At 39.0% G+C, this 17,626-nt stretch overlaps 1 protein-coding gene across 7 annotated transcripts in view; it reads right to left on the bottom strand.

Moving 5' to 3' along the window:
* Positions 1-2,908: 2,908 nt before the first annotated feature.
* Positions 2,909-17,626, bottom strand: part of ORC3 (origin recognition complex subunit 3) — a 38,009-nt gene continuing 23,291 nt past the window's right edge. For 5 of the 7 annotated variants that reach the window (XM_074862031.1, XM_074862029.1, XM_074862032.1 and 2 more), the window contains 8 exons: positions 17,507-17,586; positions 13,436-13,569; positions 10,916-11,001; positions 10,348-10,445; positions 9,302-9,443; positions 5,404-5,520; positions 4,221-4,300; positions 2,909-3,061 (listed from right to left, as the gene is read on the bottom strand). In XM_074862031.1, coding sequence (XP_074718132.1) covers positions 2,956-3,061; positions 4,221-4,300; positions 5,404-5,520; positions 9,302-9,443; positions 10,348-10,445; positions 10,916-11,001; positions 13,436-13,569; positions 17,507-17,586 — 843 coding nt within the window. In that variant the 3' untranslated portion in view covers positions 2,909-2,955. Of the gene's footprint in view, positions 3,062-4,220; positions 4,301-5,403; positions 5,521-9,301; positions 9,444-9,968; positions 10,156-10,347; positions 10,446-10,915; positions 11,002-13,435; positions 13,570-17,506; positions 17,587-17,626 lie in introns of those variants that run through there. The other 2 variants (XM_074862030.1, XR_012628081.1) reach the window with 2 other exon arrangements.

Below are 17,626 nucleotides of genomic sequence, written 5' to 3'. Positions count from 1 at the left end.
GTGTGTGTATTTCAGCTGAGGTATATGAAGGTGAGTTTGGAATATTTACAAAAAAAGTGGTAAAATAAATTATATGAGAGGAGCCATATGTAAAATTCATACTGTATAGCCAGATTATCTGCAAACAGAAGGCCTGGTGTTATTAGACCCCTAGCACCAGAATTTCATTAAAGAAGGGAAAGCAGAAGGTGCATTTTCATAGCTGTAGTGTCTCTGCTGTTACTGATGCTGGTTCAGAATTTAGTGATGCTAAGCTCTTTCCAGGCAGCCAGGACTCACTACAAAGTCCAGCCTCTGAACAAAGGCAAACTAAATGAAATTTTTGACCAGTTTTGTTTTTAACTGTCCTACCTTCCTACCCTCATTGCTGAAGAAAATGAAATTACACAGTACTTCCTAGGTGATTTTAGTTAAGTATTTCCCCTTTATACATCTTACAGTCTGAAGTGCCAAGTACTGAATTAAAGATTTGATCCCGAGAAAGCATATATAGCATAGCAAACATGTGACTTTAAGCTTCAAAATTTGTTATTAGTGAAAGGGAAGAAATGGCCATTAGCTGTTAATTTTTCTGTTTTGATGCCATGTTGCTTGCACATTTGGGGATTAAAAGCCGCACACTGTTCAAGCTTGCTTCTCTTTATTTCCAAATATTTTACCCTCCAAAGGTGTGAAAGTTAGATTGGTGTGGGCTTCTCTGGCAGGGGGTGAGGTGAGGGAGGGGAGGCTGCAGGCAGGTGGCTGAGGACAGCTACGCAGAGCACTTGGCTCCACGTCCTCTGGCAGATGAGCCTGCGCAGACCAGCGAGCCATTTGGCTGTTTTGCTGCTCCTTTCCATTTGTCAGGTGTATTTGCAAGGTAAACAGGTGAGGTTTGGGACAGAGGAGGGCTACTCAGCACTCCCCTCTGATGGAAGTGTCTCATGTTGCTCTCTGCTGCTTGAGAGCCTTATGTATATGGAGACCAGGACGATACAGGTCCCCTAGCTCGGTCTCTGGAGTGAGGCACGATGGAATTGGTTTACTCCTGTGTCTTGGTGGAAGAGAGGAACTTTTGCAACTGCTCTGCTGAGATCCTAAAAATTCTTGCTCTGAGTTTTCATCGTTACATTTCCCAAGCTGTATGTTTAGGCAGTATAAAGGCTGATAAACTACTCATCCTCCTCAGCCTCTTAATTTGCCTGGCAACATTTAGAACCAGGCCCTCCCTGTGCCTCCGCAATTAGAGCAGTTGGGAAATACATGACTCCTGCCCTCTCTGAGGGTATTTAAAACAAGCCTAACCTATCTTACATACATTCCTGGGTAAACAGCCTGGTAAGTTATAGGTTCTTGTAACAGGACTTCACCCCCCTCCTAGTACAGACCAGGTTTATCCAAGTGATTCAATCTTCAGTGCTCCAGGCTATCACTTCCAGTTGCTTTGAGTAGGCTGAAATGCTAGTGCAACTAAGTGGGAGCATCTGGATTCTAGCGGTGGCTGAACACATGCACTAAGAGCAGCACTTAAATGTCTCAGAAGGAAAGTAAAGCCTGTAATCCTCTCTTGGTCAGCTGAGGAAGTCTGGGAGTTTTTTGGAGGTACATACAGTCTTTTACAATAAATTAAGTAATCACCATTCAACTTTTGAGTAGGCTGGGAGGGACAAACTCTTAAACGCTTTTCTCTAACTGCAGCCCTTTCCTAGGTGATAAGGCTGACCTGAAGTCTCCACCCATACTGCTGAAATGCACGTGTTGTGGCTCTCCAGACAGTTTATCAATGTACAGCAGACATGCACACTGTTCTAGAGGGAAACACAGCTTTTCCCCTTTGGTTTCTAAGGCTTTTTTCTTGGTTGGAAAACATGGGACACTAATGTCAGCATAAACACATTTGCTCCCCAAACTGAGTCTGAGGGCAATGGGATCTGCAGTGTAGCTTTTGAATGCCAAAGAAGAGAGATGGGGCTGGTTAGGACATACTCGTGTTACTCTGATACCTCTCATCAGGTGTAGGTTTTTCTTAACAACCTCAGCTTCTTTGGGGACCAGAACTCCAGCAATAACCAGGTTTTTTCCAGCACTACAGCACTTTTATTTGTGGCTTTTGTTACAGTATCAGGCACTGATCTGTGATTGGCTCTAGGCAGAGAATAGCAACAGAAGCAGCTGTGAGCCATTCCAGTCCTATTCCTACAAAGGGGACAGCACTGGTAACTGTACTTCAGGTGCAGATTTTACTGCCTTCCTCCAGTGGGCATGAGTGCCATGTTCTCAGTCTGCTGACACGAGTTCCCTGGCAGCAAGTTAGCTAGTGCTAATCAACTTCACCAGAAAAAGGGAATGATTGAAACAGTTTGCTTTTGCTCTTCTTAAGGAGCAAATATTTATATCTATCTTTAAAATTATTCTGTCCCTTTCTCCTCCTCATGAAGGAGTTTTCAGGGAGTTATGACCAGTTTTGGTTTGAAGAACATGCAGCAGAGGCTGAACATGGAAGCTTACTGTCTTTTTTAGCATACTGGTTTATTTATTTTTAAATCTGTAGTTCAAGGAGCTGGAAGGCATTTTATAATGATGACTCAAATCCTCTGAGTGTATAAGAAGCAAGTTAATAATCCTGCTTCATCACTTCTATATCTTACACAGCCAGTGTTGTCCTTTTGGCTTGCTACCCTGAATTCTATCAGTACAGTGTTAAATATCACACGTCAAAGAAGATTAAACCTGGCACAACAATACAGTATTTGGAACATAAGCATTAATAGAGCAGTACATTACACAGGGAGGCAAGTATTAAAAAACAGCATTGCTATTCAAGCCTATCCAGGCACCCAGAATGTATCTATCTCACAACATTCAGTCATCGTTGACTTTGACTTGGTATGCAGAGTTAGCAAGGACTAGTTCAGTGGGAACACAGCCATTGCACAGTGTTAGAAAGAACAGGTTTATTGAGATCTCAGTGGCACATTAACAGCCTCCCCATGTCAACCTTGCCACGTGGTCGGTTTTCTGCTTGCTAGGCTTTATGAAGCCTAAGAGTTCCAGTTCAGAAACAGCTCGAATAAAACGAGCACTAGACATCTCAGTCAAGGAAATCGAGGGCACTTTTTATGTTCTCTCTAGGAGGGGAAGATTTCTAAGTATTTCTATGTCTAAGTAAGCACAGATTACACAAAATGCGTTGCACACTAAAATTGTTGGAAATAAAGAGCAGACCATGATTTGCCTACAGAAGCACAAATCTTCAATCTGAGCACTGTTTCATTTGCTACATGCTTACAATGTGGCAACAAAGGAAGAGTTCCTTTCCCCACTGCTAAGAGAAGCTTAAAACCTACAAAGATCCTGATTTTGTAGTCTCTCAGAAGAATTTATACTTTCATGTCCCTTCACAAAAAAAAGATAATTATAGAAGTTTTTTTGAGGTTTCATAAAACAGCATCACCTTTTCTTTACTTGCTATTCACTGTACCTTTCTTGCTGCCTTACTGACGCTCAGCTATATATCCTTCAGTTAGTTAAGAGAATTTACTTTTGTGTTAATTACCAGTGGAGCTTGTAAAAAAGGGAAGGCCTTATACTAAAGGAAAGCTAAGTATAGTATTAGAGCAAATAAATATTCCTGTAGGTAAGCCTCCGTTTGTACAACTATTCCTTTCTTTGTGGCAGCACTATTGTTGTAGCCATGAGTTTTGGTTCTAATGCTCATCCGTTAAATATTCTGCAGACCTCAGTTAAGAATCTGGACAATGGATGTTTTGTGGGAACTAAAATTCTCTAAGGTACTAGAACTCACAGCTTCTACAGAGACACTACTTTTGTAAAGATTTCCTCTGCTAATGTTTCTGTCTTCCTCATAATAAATTACTGTCTCTATTTCTCCATCTGCTCACTAGGTCACAGTTATCCTATCACCTGTTCCCCAGTAATGCTCTCCCTCTATACAGCAGCTGTACCAACTCTCAGACGATTTAATCAAGTAGAATAGCTCCACTTGTTTTAAGGACTGTTGGTTCTGCTTCAGACCCAAACACCTCCTATGGACAAAAGCTGCTGTCTTATTTATTTCAGCTGATCTAGTTCTGTGACATTTTCAGTACATTAAAGCTGTTCAGTTGTCTTACTTTTCTGGAATTAGTTATCAGTTCACATAAGGCTGTATTTTAAAAATCCTGGTTCATTAATCCTGTAAGCATCTGAATGTCAAATTTGAGAGAAATGAGAAAGGATACTGGATAATATCATCCACCTGGTCTGAGGAAGCTGCATCTGCATTTAGTCCCTCAGCTGCCATCACCACAGTTGAGAAAGCCTAGAAAGGGAAAAGCAGCACAGATTTAATACATTTCATGAACAGAGCTGCCTATAAAATAATGAGCTCTGAGCTGATGACTGTCGCTCAGGAGGAATGAGATTTTGGAATGGTAACTCCATAAGAATGTCAGTTCAGCAGCAATTGGAAGAGCAAGCAAGGTTACATATTGCCATGGCAGGATACAGAATGAAAGCCATCACTCTGCACTCATGTGCCTGCATTTTAAATCCCAAGACAGTTCTGGTCCCTGACCCATTCTCAGAAAAAACACAGAGCTGAAAAACATTCTCAAAGTGAGACTGCTTAAACATTCTGCAAAAAACAAAGGACACAAGTTGGCTGTGAATAAATCTATAAAATTGAGGGACAGCAAGAGGCTGGGTAGGAACCTTCTGTCCACTTTTATTTCTAAGACACAAACAAAACAAGCTCAGAAGAAGTAAAAGCAGACTCCTCTGCACTGCTTGTAGTTAAGCACAGAATTCCTTGCCAGAGGATGCTGTGGTTGCTGAAAAGTTATATTGGTAATGTAATCCAGGTAGGCTTAGGAAATACAGAGAAACCATTCCAGTTTAGGAAACTTTAGACTGTTACCTAGGGAGTATTTTGAGAATGTATATTAATGTATGTTCTCTTGTTACACTCCCTCTGCTTTTGGTCCCAGTATGAGACAGGATATCAGGATAAAAGGACCTTTGCTCTTACCTAGCACAAGCATTCTCTCCAAGAGCCCCACACTTGCCAAGCAGCAGCACTTGCCTGTTTCCATAAAAGTGTCACAGAATATTTAAAAGCAAAGGGGGGGAAAAAAAGGTAGCTTTGTGAAGCATAAAATCTGATCTGTGCCATATATAAAATAGAGGCAGAAGCAAAAGATTTTCACCACAGAGTAATAATGCTGAAAAATAAATGATTCACAGTAGTCAAGAGGAAGACTCTGTGGGCTGATGATTGGAGTTACTGGATGTTCTTGCACAGGAGAGATGGAGGTATGCCATGATTTAAGCTGTCAAAAGGGGCACTAAAGAAAAGCAGACATGCAGCAAAAAGATAAATCAGAATACTGAAAGCAGGTAAAGTAACTCTGCATTGTCACATACCTCTAACCAATCAACAAGATTGATTAATCTGCCACACTCCAAATGAAGCTTATACGCTATGCATATGTCAGGGGCTTTATTAGAAATGCTTCCTTCATCACTTTTCAATTCTTGATTCTGATGAAAAAAATGAAAGTAACTTTGATCAGTTTTTAATCTTGAACAATCTCTAGGGCTAGATATGATATTTCAGGAAATTCACATAGTAGATATTTTAAGCCACATGTTTACTGGATGTGTGTTTAATGGCAAGTTGATGGTACAAAGGAAAAAAAACAGGAAAATAAGAAAATATACCATTGGGAAAAAAAAAAAAACAACCAAAAACACCTGGATACTTCACTCCTGGTGTTCGTTCTACAATTCTGTACACTTACACAGTCTCTAATGAGTGATTATCTGATTAGGCTTTTCCCCAATTCTTTTGCTAGTTCTATTTATGTATCAGAGAGAAATAATCTGTTCTGTGGATTCAGGAAAATAAACTAGTCCTGATTTGCCTCAGACTGTACTATGTAGAAAACAGAAAAGGGTCCCTTCCCCTCTGCCTGGCCCCCCACTGCCCCAGAGGAAAGAGGATGTCTTACTATAGATCTACCAGATGTACTAAAAAGCAAAATTGCTTCTCTCATCTCAGAGTTTTATCTCTGAAATTGAACAATTATTTCTCTGTGGCTTGAAACTCAGCACCTATAAAGGCAAAAATCTGATTTCTTACAAACTGTATGTCAGGAAATTCAGGTCATCAGCACTGAACCTTTTACTTGAGAAGTAAAAAAGCCACTTGAGCCAGAAGCAAAAGTCTCTGTAGAGCTGCAGAAATTTACATTTCATATCCATTTTACTTTTTTTTCCAGTTTTCGGTTTCATGTACTCAAAGAAGTCAGCTCTCAACATGAACACACCCACTGATCATTCCTTTCAGTTCACAGTAGCTTTTGTTAAATGCTTTTATATGCTAGTAAAATGTGCCAGTTACTTTTGGGAAGTCTATAAAACCCTAGCAAGAATACCTTCATAAATAAATGCTTTTCAAGATAGGAAAGAAGGTTGGGCAAAGAATATAACTTTGCTCAAGAATATCTAGCTTCCTTTTCATAGATCTCAATTCCTGCAATTTGTAAGACTCAGATGCAGTTTGGACTCTAGCACTTACAAAACATTCACAATTTCCAGAAAGCCTAATAAATTTCAAGTTTTATTTATTCAGTACAAGGAACACAAAAGCTGCAAACATTAGGTTAATGTCTGTCAGTTCAGTCCAGATGGTCTCCAGATAAATTCAGAGTAACACAGCCTAAAACCCTCAAAATGTTACAATCCAGACATTAATTTACCAGACTGTAATTCAGGGGCATACCATAATAGTTTCAAATACTACTGTGTTACTAACCAGCAGGGGTGAAATTAGACCTGGCTGATCTAGTGGCTCACCACTGCCCAGAGGGATAACGCTACGACTTTCGTTTCCCCTCTGCTACTTCTCTTAACTCTGTGGCTTCCTACACTTTGCCCTGATTTTCTAATCTTAAAGCCAGAACAGGTATCACAACCAAAAGAGGACACAACTTCGAGCAACTGCACTCTCCTGGCTCATTTGTAGAAATGAGAATCTAGCTGGACCACATGCAAGTGCCAAGAATGATCCAGGGAAGACATTACTGATTGGCACTGCAGGGTCTCTGCCAGCACCTGAACAAATGCAGCCTCACTTGTGACAAGTAGGCCAAGCCTTTACAGCACAGTGGGAGGGAGCTGCAGCTGTGTGCAGGGAAACCTCAGCTTCCTGAGGCAGCAGCACACGTGCTGTGTTGTCCCCACGAGGAAATAACTAGACTGACAAGCAGGAAGCTGCCCTAGAACGAGCAGCCAGTTGTGAAACCACATGTACAGCACAGAGGTGCTATTTCAGAAAGAATATGGGAGTGGGAGCAACCCAGAACACCACTGATGAGGGGTTTCTCTTGCTTGACCCTGCCCCCAGAGGCTAGAGAGGACCGATTCATACCTTGCCCTGGAATCAGTGTTACTGTCTTTCCCAAGGACCAAACACTAGTATCCCCTTTCCCTGATGTGGGAGCTTAATTGTAACTCAAGGACTTTCGTTTCACAGCAATCAAAGTATCTTTATGGGTAGTAGGGCTCATTCCTTGAGATCAATGTGAAAAATCGCCCTTCTTACCCAAGGTCAAGAACAAAACTCACATGACCATCTAAACCCCAGGAAGAGCCAAGATCAGATTTCCTTGCACTGACACAATACTAAGCAGTGTCTTGCTGGCATTCTAAGTTACAACTTGTTGAATTTTCAAGGGATCAGTGAAAACAGAATTACACTTTTTTTGTGGTTTGGGTTTTTTTTTTTCAGGGTAAGCATGATCCTTAGTTCATGTTTTGCTAAATAAATAACTGGACTGAATTCCTGTAAGAAATGCATCATATATTATCAATCATTTGCTGGTACTCCACTGAAGCAGATCCTTTTCTGTCCTAGACTTCTGGAAGGAACAGCTCTAGAGAACTTTGCTCTGGTCATGGCCCAGGAAAGTACAAGCTATGCAGAAGTCATGGATACAATTAAGAAAAAATATTTCTTTGACTCACATGGATTAAAATGCTAAGCAAGGTACGCAGCCAATACGGCTGCTGCTAGAAACTATGTCAATCCTTCACAATCTATTCAGAAAACATTGGAAATATGTTAAAGTATGTCAAAGAACAAAGTGCAGGATGACAGGGCTTTAGATCCTGTCAACTCATCAAAGAAAATACTTATTAAACACATCAGTAGGTTGATTTTGCAAGCTCTCCTAATCTATATTTTTACAGGTTTTCTAAAAATATCAATTACTGAGGTTCATATTAGGTCTCTTTAATGGTAGCCCACTTGCTAACTACTGTTTTCACAAATAAGCTCTTTAAGTGGTTTTAGAAATAAGCCCTGCACACAGCAAAATCGACAACCCTCATTCAAATAGAGGCGCTGTGCCAACAAACCCAATACGAATCAGGCTGTAGATTTCAAAGACTGATCTTTATCAAGTATGATTCCTGATAAGTGTTGGCTTTGACTCAAGTAACATAATCATTCAGATACAGCTACAACTGATGTTTTCTTCAAAACTGTAATCAGGCTTATTTAAGGGAAATGTTAGGGCATGAGGATAACTCCAAGTAGCATCTATAATCAAGGACAAAAAGAAATGTACATTCACTCCTTTCCCAAATCCTGCTTTATTTTCTTCTTTTGGTCATCCTGTGAATTTGATTTATGAAAGAAGTGCAAAAGGGGCTGCTTTTCTTCTCTAGAAAAGGGCAAGGTTAACTAATAGAATCAATGACAATCCTTTTCTTGGAGTCAGAAAAGATATGATGTCAATACACAACATATTAAAATAAGTGTAAAAAGAACAAAGGACTCGTTCAAATATGCTGTATTTAAGCTATTGTTAATGTCATCACTCTGGCTGAACAGAGCCTTCATCTTACAGCAAGTCTACACAGTGAGGACTAAGCACCAGCCCTGTAAAGAAAGTCTCTGGAATGAGCCACAGACACTATTTTTCCCCATGGACAGTCATCCCATTTGTAACGGAGGACAAAATTACTTTTCTGCTATGTCTACAGGAGAAAGAAAAGATCATGACTAGAACAGGCTCTGGAAAATGGATTCCCCATATAGAAGTCTTTCCGTAATTAGCTCCTTTATTTCAGCCAGATTCCCTAGCTCTTCGCAAAGTCCCCAGCTGCTTATCAACACTAACTTGCTGATTTCTCTGCAAAACAGCTGAATGTGTGCCAAGCTTCATGAAACAGCAAAACTAAGCCTTATACATCATCCTCATGTGTAGCCTTCAGAAACTACTCCAGCACCACAAACAACTCATTTGTTCCTTACCTTCAGGTAGCGGTATGGGTTATTTAAAGCTGTATGAAGTGCAATCCTTGGGGCAGCATTCAAGTGCTCACGGAGAACACTGGCTGTGTTGAAATACGCAATCTCATGCAGAGTCTTGTGGTTTGCAGGAACAAGGTAATTTCTGAAAAAGCAACATGAGGTATGGGGGAAGGAGGAGAGATACAAAGCTTTACCTTAAGGGAAACAACAGAAGTCTAATGCAATCAGAGACTACAAGAATGTACGTTTCCCAAGCAGTACTGACAAATCTCTGAAAGAACAAGATGAACAGTGCTCAAGTTGACTTTTAAGCAGGGACATCAGTTATTATCTACTTTACATCTAATGGATTTAGCATAGAACTCTAGCTGGGCCACTGACAAATTAAAAAAATAAGGGCAGCAGCTGAAATGCTAACAGTAGTCATGTACTCTACCCCACAGATCTTGCTTATCCACCTTGAGGCCTCCTGATGAGCGTCTGCTCATCTTTGTGTTCATACTTGAAGCTTTTTTCTTGGCACAGTCATACTTCTGTTAGCTTCTCTGCCTCCCCCCTTGCAAGACTCTATAATTAACAGTGCCTTCATCTCTTCCCCCACCCCAAGCCTTTCACATTTTCTGCTACAGAGCTGCCTCCAAAACCCTATCTGCTATGCCTTGCTCACCAAAACAGTTCCCAAAATGGATTCCAGGATATCACACTTGACATCTATACGGTTTTGTAAGTAGAACAGATCAGCAAAGATTAGGGTAAGAGCTCTTGACTTTATTTTGCCACATATACCCAGGCCTCAACTTTTTTCTGTAGCCAAAATAAGTTGGTCCATTCATATGCCAATTACTTCCTTTAATCTATGGAAAAGAGATTTTTTTAAAAAATTATTATTATATTTAGAGCCCTCATTAAAGAAAGAATAGGAAGGAAAAAGAAGCGTGCTTCATACTGCAGGGACCAAGACACAATTTTGACAAGATTAACGTTAGCAAAATTTGTTACAATTTATGCTGCAAACTAATGCAGGAATATAAAATGGGAAAGCTCACCTTACAAGACTGTCTATATAGTCAACAACTTCAAAACGAAGCATTTCAAACTTTGTCAGTTTCTTAGACCGCCTTGATTCCTTCAACTCCAACAAAGTCTTTAAAAAAAAGTGGTGCATAAAACTACATGGGAGGTAGTTATTCTCTGGAGAACACAGTCTATATGTTTAACATGTATAATTAATTTTTGCTGGCATGCCTTCACTGATGATGTTTGAAAGTGTGATCGTGCAGTTATTTTTATTTAGGTCAGTTCTCAAACTGGTAGGAGTTTGGGAAATTCAAAGAAATATGTGTTAGGCAGAATGTGTAATTTGCAAGTTAAACAAGAAGAAAACCCCTAATTTGCATTTTAAAACCCTAGTTTATGTCAGATATTTTCTATAATTTCTATGCGTCAGGTGGCCTGACATACATAGTTGGTACTTATTAATTCATTTTAAAGAAGAGTTACTTATACACAACCTTTACTCAGAGATCCAGCAAGCTGGGAAGAACTAAGCATGGACAATTACATTGTAAAAGATTCAGTTAAGGAACTAGTCAATAAAGCCTACGCAGGCCTAACCTTCTGAAGATGATAAAGGTCTGTCTTCTTCTGGAGCTCCTTTTGTGACGATACGGACACATCTTGTTCTTGGAAAGCTTCTGCTACTAGAACAAAACTAATGTTTGATATGTGGCGTAAACGTTTCCTGACTACCTATAAGCCCCCTAACCCAAGCAATCTGAGAAGTGTTCAGTTACTTGTTCACACATACCCAAACACAGCCAGCTTTTGAGTCCTGCACCTTGTAAAATACTGTTAAAAAAGGAGTCTGCAGTGCAGCTTAACCAACAGTAATTAAGTGACAGAAACAATTCAGCCCTGAGCAAAGATCCAGCATAAGGCTTGCCCATCACTTGAATTCCGCTTATGTCATCCTAGGTCATACTCTCAACATTTGTAAGTTGGACAGGTTAGTTAGTACTAGATACTACTGATGCTTTAGGAGTGTTCAAAAAGCTACACACTGCATATTTTTTCCTTCTCATGTGCAAAAAACCACTAAGAAATGAGTTCTCTATACTCAGAAACTGCCACCAGAGCAGCAAACCAAAAGCATGCTAAGGTATTTCACTGTTCAGTCTTATTCTCAACTTAATTTATAACAAAATTTTGTTTTCATAGCCATCTAGTCTGTTGATCAACTGCACCAATAATTAGTAATTTACAGGTAAAAACAAAGAAGCAAAAACTCCCAAAGCACAATCAATGCCATGATGAGTGATAATCAAAATCAAGACAAAAGGTAACTAGATTTCTTGCTTTACTTATGAAGATGGTAATAAGATGGAGATTCTACCTACAGATGACAGGTAAAGCTCCAATCAGCAGTGACAACCGTGATACAAAAAAGCTTTTTGGTGACCTACATAGAATGAGTTGGTATTTTCCAGTGCCCTGTGGACATTTGCATTTGTATTGAAGACTTCAAAGCAGAGAACTTCCTCTCTTCACTACACAGATATATTTTTAGATATTTTTTATCAAATCCTTCAGGTCAAAATAGATTGGTCATAAAGATACTTTGTTTCCTCAAACTTCATGTTTTTTTTTTTTTCCCCAGTTCGTTAGGCAGCTGGGAAGATGGACTTTGCTGTTGTTAAAAAAAGAAAATATTTTGGACTATCCTTTCACTCTAAGGGCTCTGTGGGAGATTTGGGTACATAACATTTTTGGCAGACCTCTGAAAACTCCCACTAAAGATCAACACAATCACAGAAGCAAGACAGGAAGAAGTCACCTAACTCAGCAATCTATTCATGTAAAGTTTATCTTAACTTCCCCTTGTCACTTTTTCATTACAGCTTAAATCCACTTTGAAAACAATCTAAGATCATTCATGGATTCATTAGACCTTCTCTGCTTTAAAAAACAACTTCAAATCCTAACTGACAATAAATACTGCCTTCTTCGTTTGAGTTCTGTACATCCCTGAATTCCCAGTTGTTCTTTTTTATTTATTCCCTCAAGGTAAAAATTCAACTACTTAAAAGCTTTTTGTTTCAATTCTTTTTTTCCAAACTAGATGAACCTTTAGGTTTTCCATCATAGTTCAGATTCTTCAGTGATGGTATCTTCCATGACATATACAGCTTTTTCAGTATTTCTTGTACCACAGCCCTGCTATTAATGCATCTATTCAAATATACATGGTACGGGCAAGAACCAATTCTTCTAAACAAGCCTCAGTTAACCCTAGAGCATTTCATGACTGCTTTAATATTAGACTGCATTTGGTGGCTTATTGCCTACTTGTCCAAATGCTGAGTAGCAACCACACTGATAATGAACTTCATTTAATATGCATAAAACAGACCAGATGATAACCACTTCATCTTCAAAAGGGAATCATAGGGGAGCACTTCTCCACAGTTCAGGGGAAGCAATGAAATTCCTATTCCAGAACACTGGAATATGTTATATTCCTACTTCAGAAGGAATATGGCAGTTTCTGTTAATGTGCCTCTGAAAGACTGAAGGCTGCTACTCATTTGCCTTACTAAACTTTCAAATATGTTCTCTACCATGAACAACCAAATGTAGGGGCCTGACAAGTTACAGCATGTTCAGGACAGCCCTGACAACTGGCTCTTGGTGTCCTAGCTCTTACATGAATTTAACTGAAGGAACAGGTGAAAGAACTTTTTTATACATTTGGATTAAATACCATGTCATAAGGAAGTCTGCTCCTATTTATCTTTCAATATCTGTTTTTATTTGTTAAATGTTTTTAATGATTGCAACATCTGGTAAAATGCTCAAAATATACACATGACCAATTTAGTGAGTAATGTTTGCTGATCTGTCCAATTTCTTAATCTTACATCACTCTTCTGTCTTATAAAAAGCATGAACCACATACCAATAAAGAATATAAACATTTCCTAATTTTGTGCATGTATTTAAAAAAACAAAACAACTGAAAAATCTGATGGTTTCAAACAATGACAGGTTATCACCAGGGAAGATTATACTCATGGGTCAGATTATAAAACAGCTTTCATATAATCTGCAACGGAATGTATGACGGTACACACCCACCTTCTAGTTTCTGAAACTGGGTCAAGAACTCCTTCAACTTCTCTACTGTGTTATCAAACTCCTTTCCAGAAGATGACACAAAAATTTCCACACATTGTTGAAGCATGGTTACCAAATCAGACTTATTCAACATCCTAAAAGACACAATTGTTGGCTGAAGTTGAAATGCAGAATGATGAAACAGCTTTCAATGTTCTTGGTTGAAAAAAAGTTAAAAAGTAATTTGAAAAACTCCTTTTAACAGATAAAACCTTCAAGATCTCAAGCATTCAGTCTTGCAGTAAAGTCTATTTTTTTACTCGCTGTCATTAACAGAAAGAAAGAAATCAACTTGGATAGATGTCCTTCACATTTTCCTGCAGAACTGACAATGAAAGGTTTTCTAATATTCTACTTAAAAACACTTGCTGGATACAGAGTTATAATTTTTGAAACTGAGTGAGGATAGAAAAAAAAAGGGTAGGGTTCATAACATTCCCAAGAATAGTAAATGAAATGGTAAAAATATCAGATTAGTATGTATTCACACATCCACAAAATCCATTACTCTGATTCAGAATGATCTCAAACAAAACCCAAATTGCTGCTTTCTGTATTTAATTGTATAAACCTAACCACTAGAATCCCAGAATCATTCAGGCTGGAACAGACCTCTTGAGATCACCTAGACCAACGTCCAGCTTAGCATTTACTTGCTTTTAATGATTTATTAGGGCATTTTATAAATGTCACCAAGCACTGCTCAGTCTCAGAATCTTCATTTAAAAGATACCAAAGCAAGTCCTTGCAAATATCCATAAATGAAATCCAGAATTACTGCCATTGCATCAAGCCAGTACCATTACACATGCACGCAACCTTTTTCATGCACTGCGAGAGGTTCCCATTGCTAAACACTCTGGTTCTGAACAATCACACATTTGTAATAGCTGCTGTTACTAGGAGCCCTTCCTAGCCTATTCTCATGTTTTTGCTTTGTCTTATACAAAACAAAGGTGCTAATACAAAAATAAAAAACAAAGGTGCTAATAGTTTAAGGATTTTAGAAGACACAAAAACCCCCACAGCTACACAAAAAAAAAGGAAGGATGACAAAAGAATGAAAAGATGGTGATCAGTGTGTCAGGCAGTGGGTCTCCATATCAGCTACCTAAGCACTGACTAGCAGAGATTTAAGATTTAGAAGAGGCTGGGGAAGCTTTATGGATGTCTGGAGGGACAGTTGCAGTTGGAGCTCTAGTTTCTAACTGGCAGTTGATGCTAAATACTTGTAAAGGCTAGAATTTGAAACTTGTTTATCTGATTCAGTGTCACGGACTTTGGCAAGTCAGGTGTTGCCTTCAGATACACTTGTTTGTACTGAAAAGTATCAGGAATTAATAACAGAAAGAGTAACCTTGACCACACAAAAGGCCAGAAAACATTTTGAAACTGTCTTGTAGAATGTAATGGGTAAACAAGATAACCTTCCAGGCCAGACAAAACACCACAATAATTAAACACCTAAAATGGAGAGAGAATAACCAGATTTGGAGATCTGTGAATGGGAAAGAACCTTTTGGGCTTGAGATTTTACTTCAAGGTATGCCACGTATCAGAAAGTGGGGTTAAGATTATAATTCACTTAGGAAATAGATTTAAAGCAGAAAGGAAGATCTCGGATCACCCAAAGACAGTAAACAAATCTGATTATTCAGAGACAAGCTATGAAAGAGAAGAAAGGAAGTTAGAATGAAGTCCACAGAAACTCCTGAATGCTGAAGTGGGCAATCATCTGAAGAAGAGATAACAGAGATTGGTCAACAACAAAAAACAACAGTCACGGAAGGGCAGGACTGTGATAAGCAATATGTGACGAATGGAATCAATGATTAGCAGAGTACAGTATCTAGACAGAAGACAATACGTCAGACAGTCCTCAAAGTTTTACCACCTAAAAGCTTGACCAGATGTCCCAGCCAGTTAGCTCCCCATAACCAATCAAGTGAGACACTTCCCAACATCTCTTAATCTCACCTCTCTTCTGAGTGGATTAATCCAAAGTGAACTAAAGCTCATGCACTCTCCCTGTCTCCCCATGGTATTTTACAGACTCTACACAACTAGATTCAAGCAGAATAACTCTTGTCTAGATTGCTAAAGTTACATCACCCGAAACACCACCTGTGGTGAGAGCACTTTTAGCAGAAGGAATAAGTGCCAGTCCAAGGAAAGGCTGAAGTAGAGAACCAACCAACCAATGACAAAAGGAACTCAATGCAACAACTGAAAATCACACATTCAAACACAATTCATGAAGGGCAAAAGAGAGGCTTTGTTAGAAATTGAGAAATAAGCAGACCAAAAGCTTCTCTATTTTTCACTTTCTAAATACAAGGAAAAAAAGCTCGACTCCAGAAAAACAGTGAAAAGAATAAGGAATGAGAAAGGGCAAACGTAAGAATATCAACAAGTGATGTGGCCCCTGGGAAGGCAGAGATACTAAGGAACAGTGAGTAACTTCCATACCTGAGCAAAGAGGAGAAAAAAAGACAACTGTGAGTAAAAAAGGAGGGTGGGGTGGGGGGTAGAAATCACATTTTATCATTTTCTTCTAAGAGACAGCAGCAAGATTCTATGCAGAAAAAGCGGAGACAAGAGGAAGTATGTGTAAAATGGAAGACTTAAAGTTAAAAGCTGAAAAAAATAATCAGAGCTAGAATCCCAAGTATCTGAAGGAACTGTGTTGAAGGAGTTCTGTTAGAAAAATGACAGAATGCCCGATTAAAAAAAAAAGAATTATTATCTATGAAAGGAATTACTGTGATCACTGTATTTCTATCAGAAGCTCCCACAGTGGGAGCCAGGACCAGAAGAAAAACAGGAGGGAGATGAACAGATAAGAATAAAGGGGAAGCAAGCCATAATCTGATGGCAGCATCAACTTTGAGACAGGAAAAAAGGCAGATGAATTCAGAATGGAAGAAAAACTAAACACAGGAGGAGAAAAAGGAGAGGAAAAAATAGCCAAGCATTATTAGAGATTACAGAACAGACAGTACAGGAAAGCGAAATGACGTTATTTGTGGGATTTGTGGGCAAGAGATGATAGGTGAGTGCAGTCAAGATTCATGACAGTCAGAGAAGGATTAAGAGGGAAAGACTGTAGAAATGACAAATAAGGCCTGTAATCCTTTCAAAGGGATGAGGGTAAAGAACATAGTGCAGTGGCGATGCATAAGAACCACTCAGTATGGCAAAGGTACAGTTTGAAGTATATGTCTCCTTGTGTGTATGAGCCCAGAAAGTTATCCTCCACCCACCACTGACATGGTTTTTCTATGCAATTTTACTGTCAGACACATCAAACCTCACAAGCTCAAAGGGTCTTGAAGAGGCTGTTACAGCAACGGTGTTACATCAGCTCCTTGTGTGACAGAACCGATGTATAATCTGAATGAATGCAGCTATCAGGAAACAGCCATAGAGTACGTTTAAAAGTCCATAGCGGGAACATTGCAATTTAAGGGTTTTCTATTAAGAAAGTTGGCTTGGATGACTTTTCCATTTTAAACACTGACAGACAACACAAGCATAGGCTCTCCTAAAGTCCTAAGATCACAGTAAAACAAAAAATTAACTCAGGCCCTGTACAAACTGTTAGAGAAGGCAGAGGGAAAGCAGTAAAATAAAAAAATAAGAAAGGCCTCAGCTACTCATTTGGAACAGATTCTAATTTTCACAACAGATTAAAATTTAGGCCAACTAAAGCTAATAATTTGGTTGATAATATCTAACATAATCATACTCTAAAAGACAACACCAACTGATGTTCTCATTCACACACAGTAATCTCAGTGGTTTCAGCATAATTACTCAGGGCATAAGAGATACTAGAACCTGGCTGAATTTCATGGAAAATGGTAGAAAGACAAAATGAAAGCAGCAGTCAATTATACTTGCAAACAATCCTACAACTAGCTGCAAACAGGTGATATACTCAGCTTTAAGTGCCAGAATAACCGATGACTGATATTCTCCATGTGCACAGTGGTATTAAAACAGAATGGAAAAAAAAAAAAATTAAATTACCTTGCTAGCTGAAGAGATGACTCATACTCCTCTGTCTCCCACACTTGGTTTTCCAAACATGCACAGTGCAACTCCCTGATCTGTCATGCCGAAGGTGAAGAAAGGATAAAGTGTTTTACA

This window comes from Strix uralensis, chromosome 3, assembly GCF_047716275.1.
Source record: "Strix uralensis isolate ZFMK-TIS-50842 chromosome 3, bStrUra1, whole genome shotgun sequence".
Lineage (NCBI taxonomy): Eukaryota > Metazoa > Chordata > Aves > Strigiformes > Strigidae > Strix > Strix uralensis.
The sequence above is the reverse complement of the archived record's forward strand: the minus strand, read 5'-3'. Positions and strand labels throughout refer to the sequence as shown.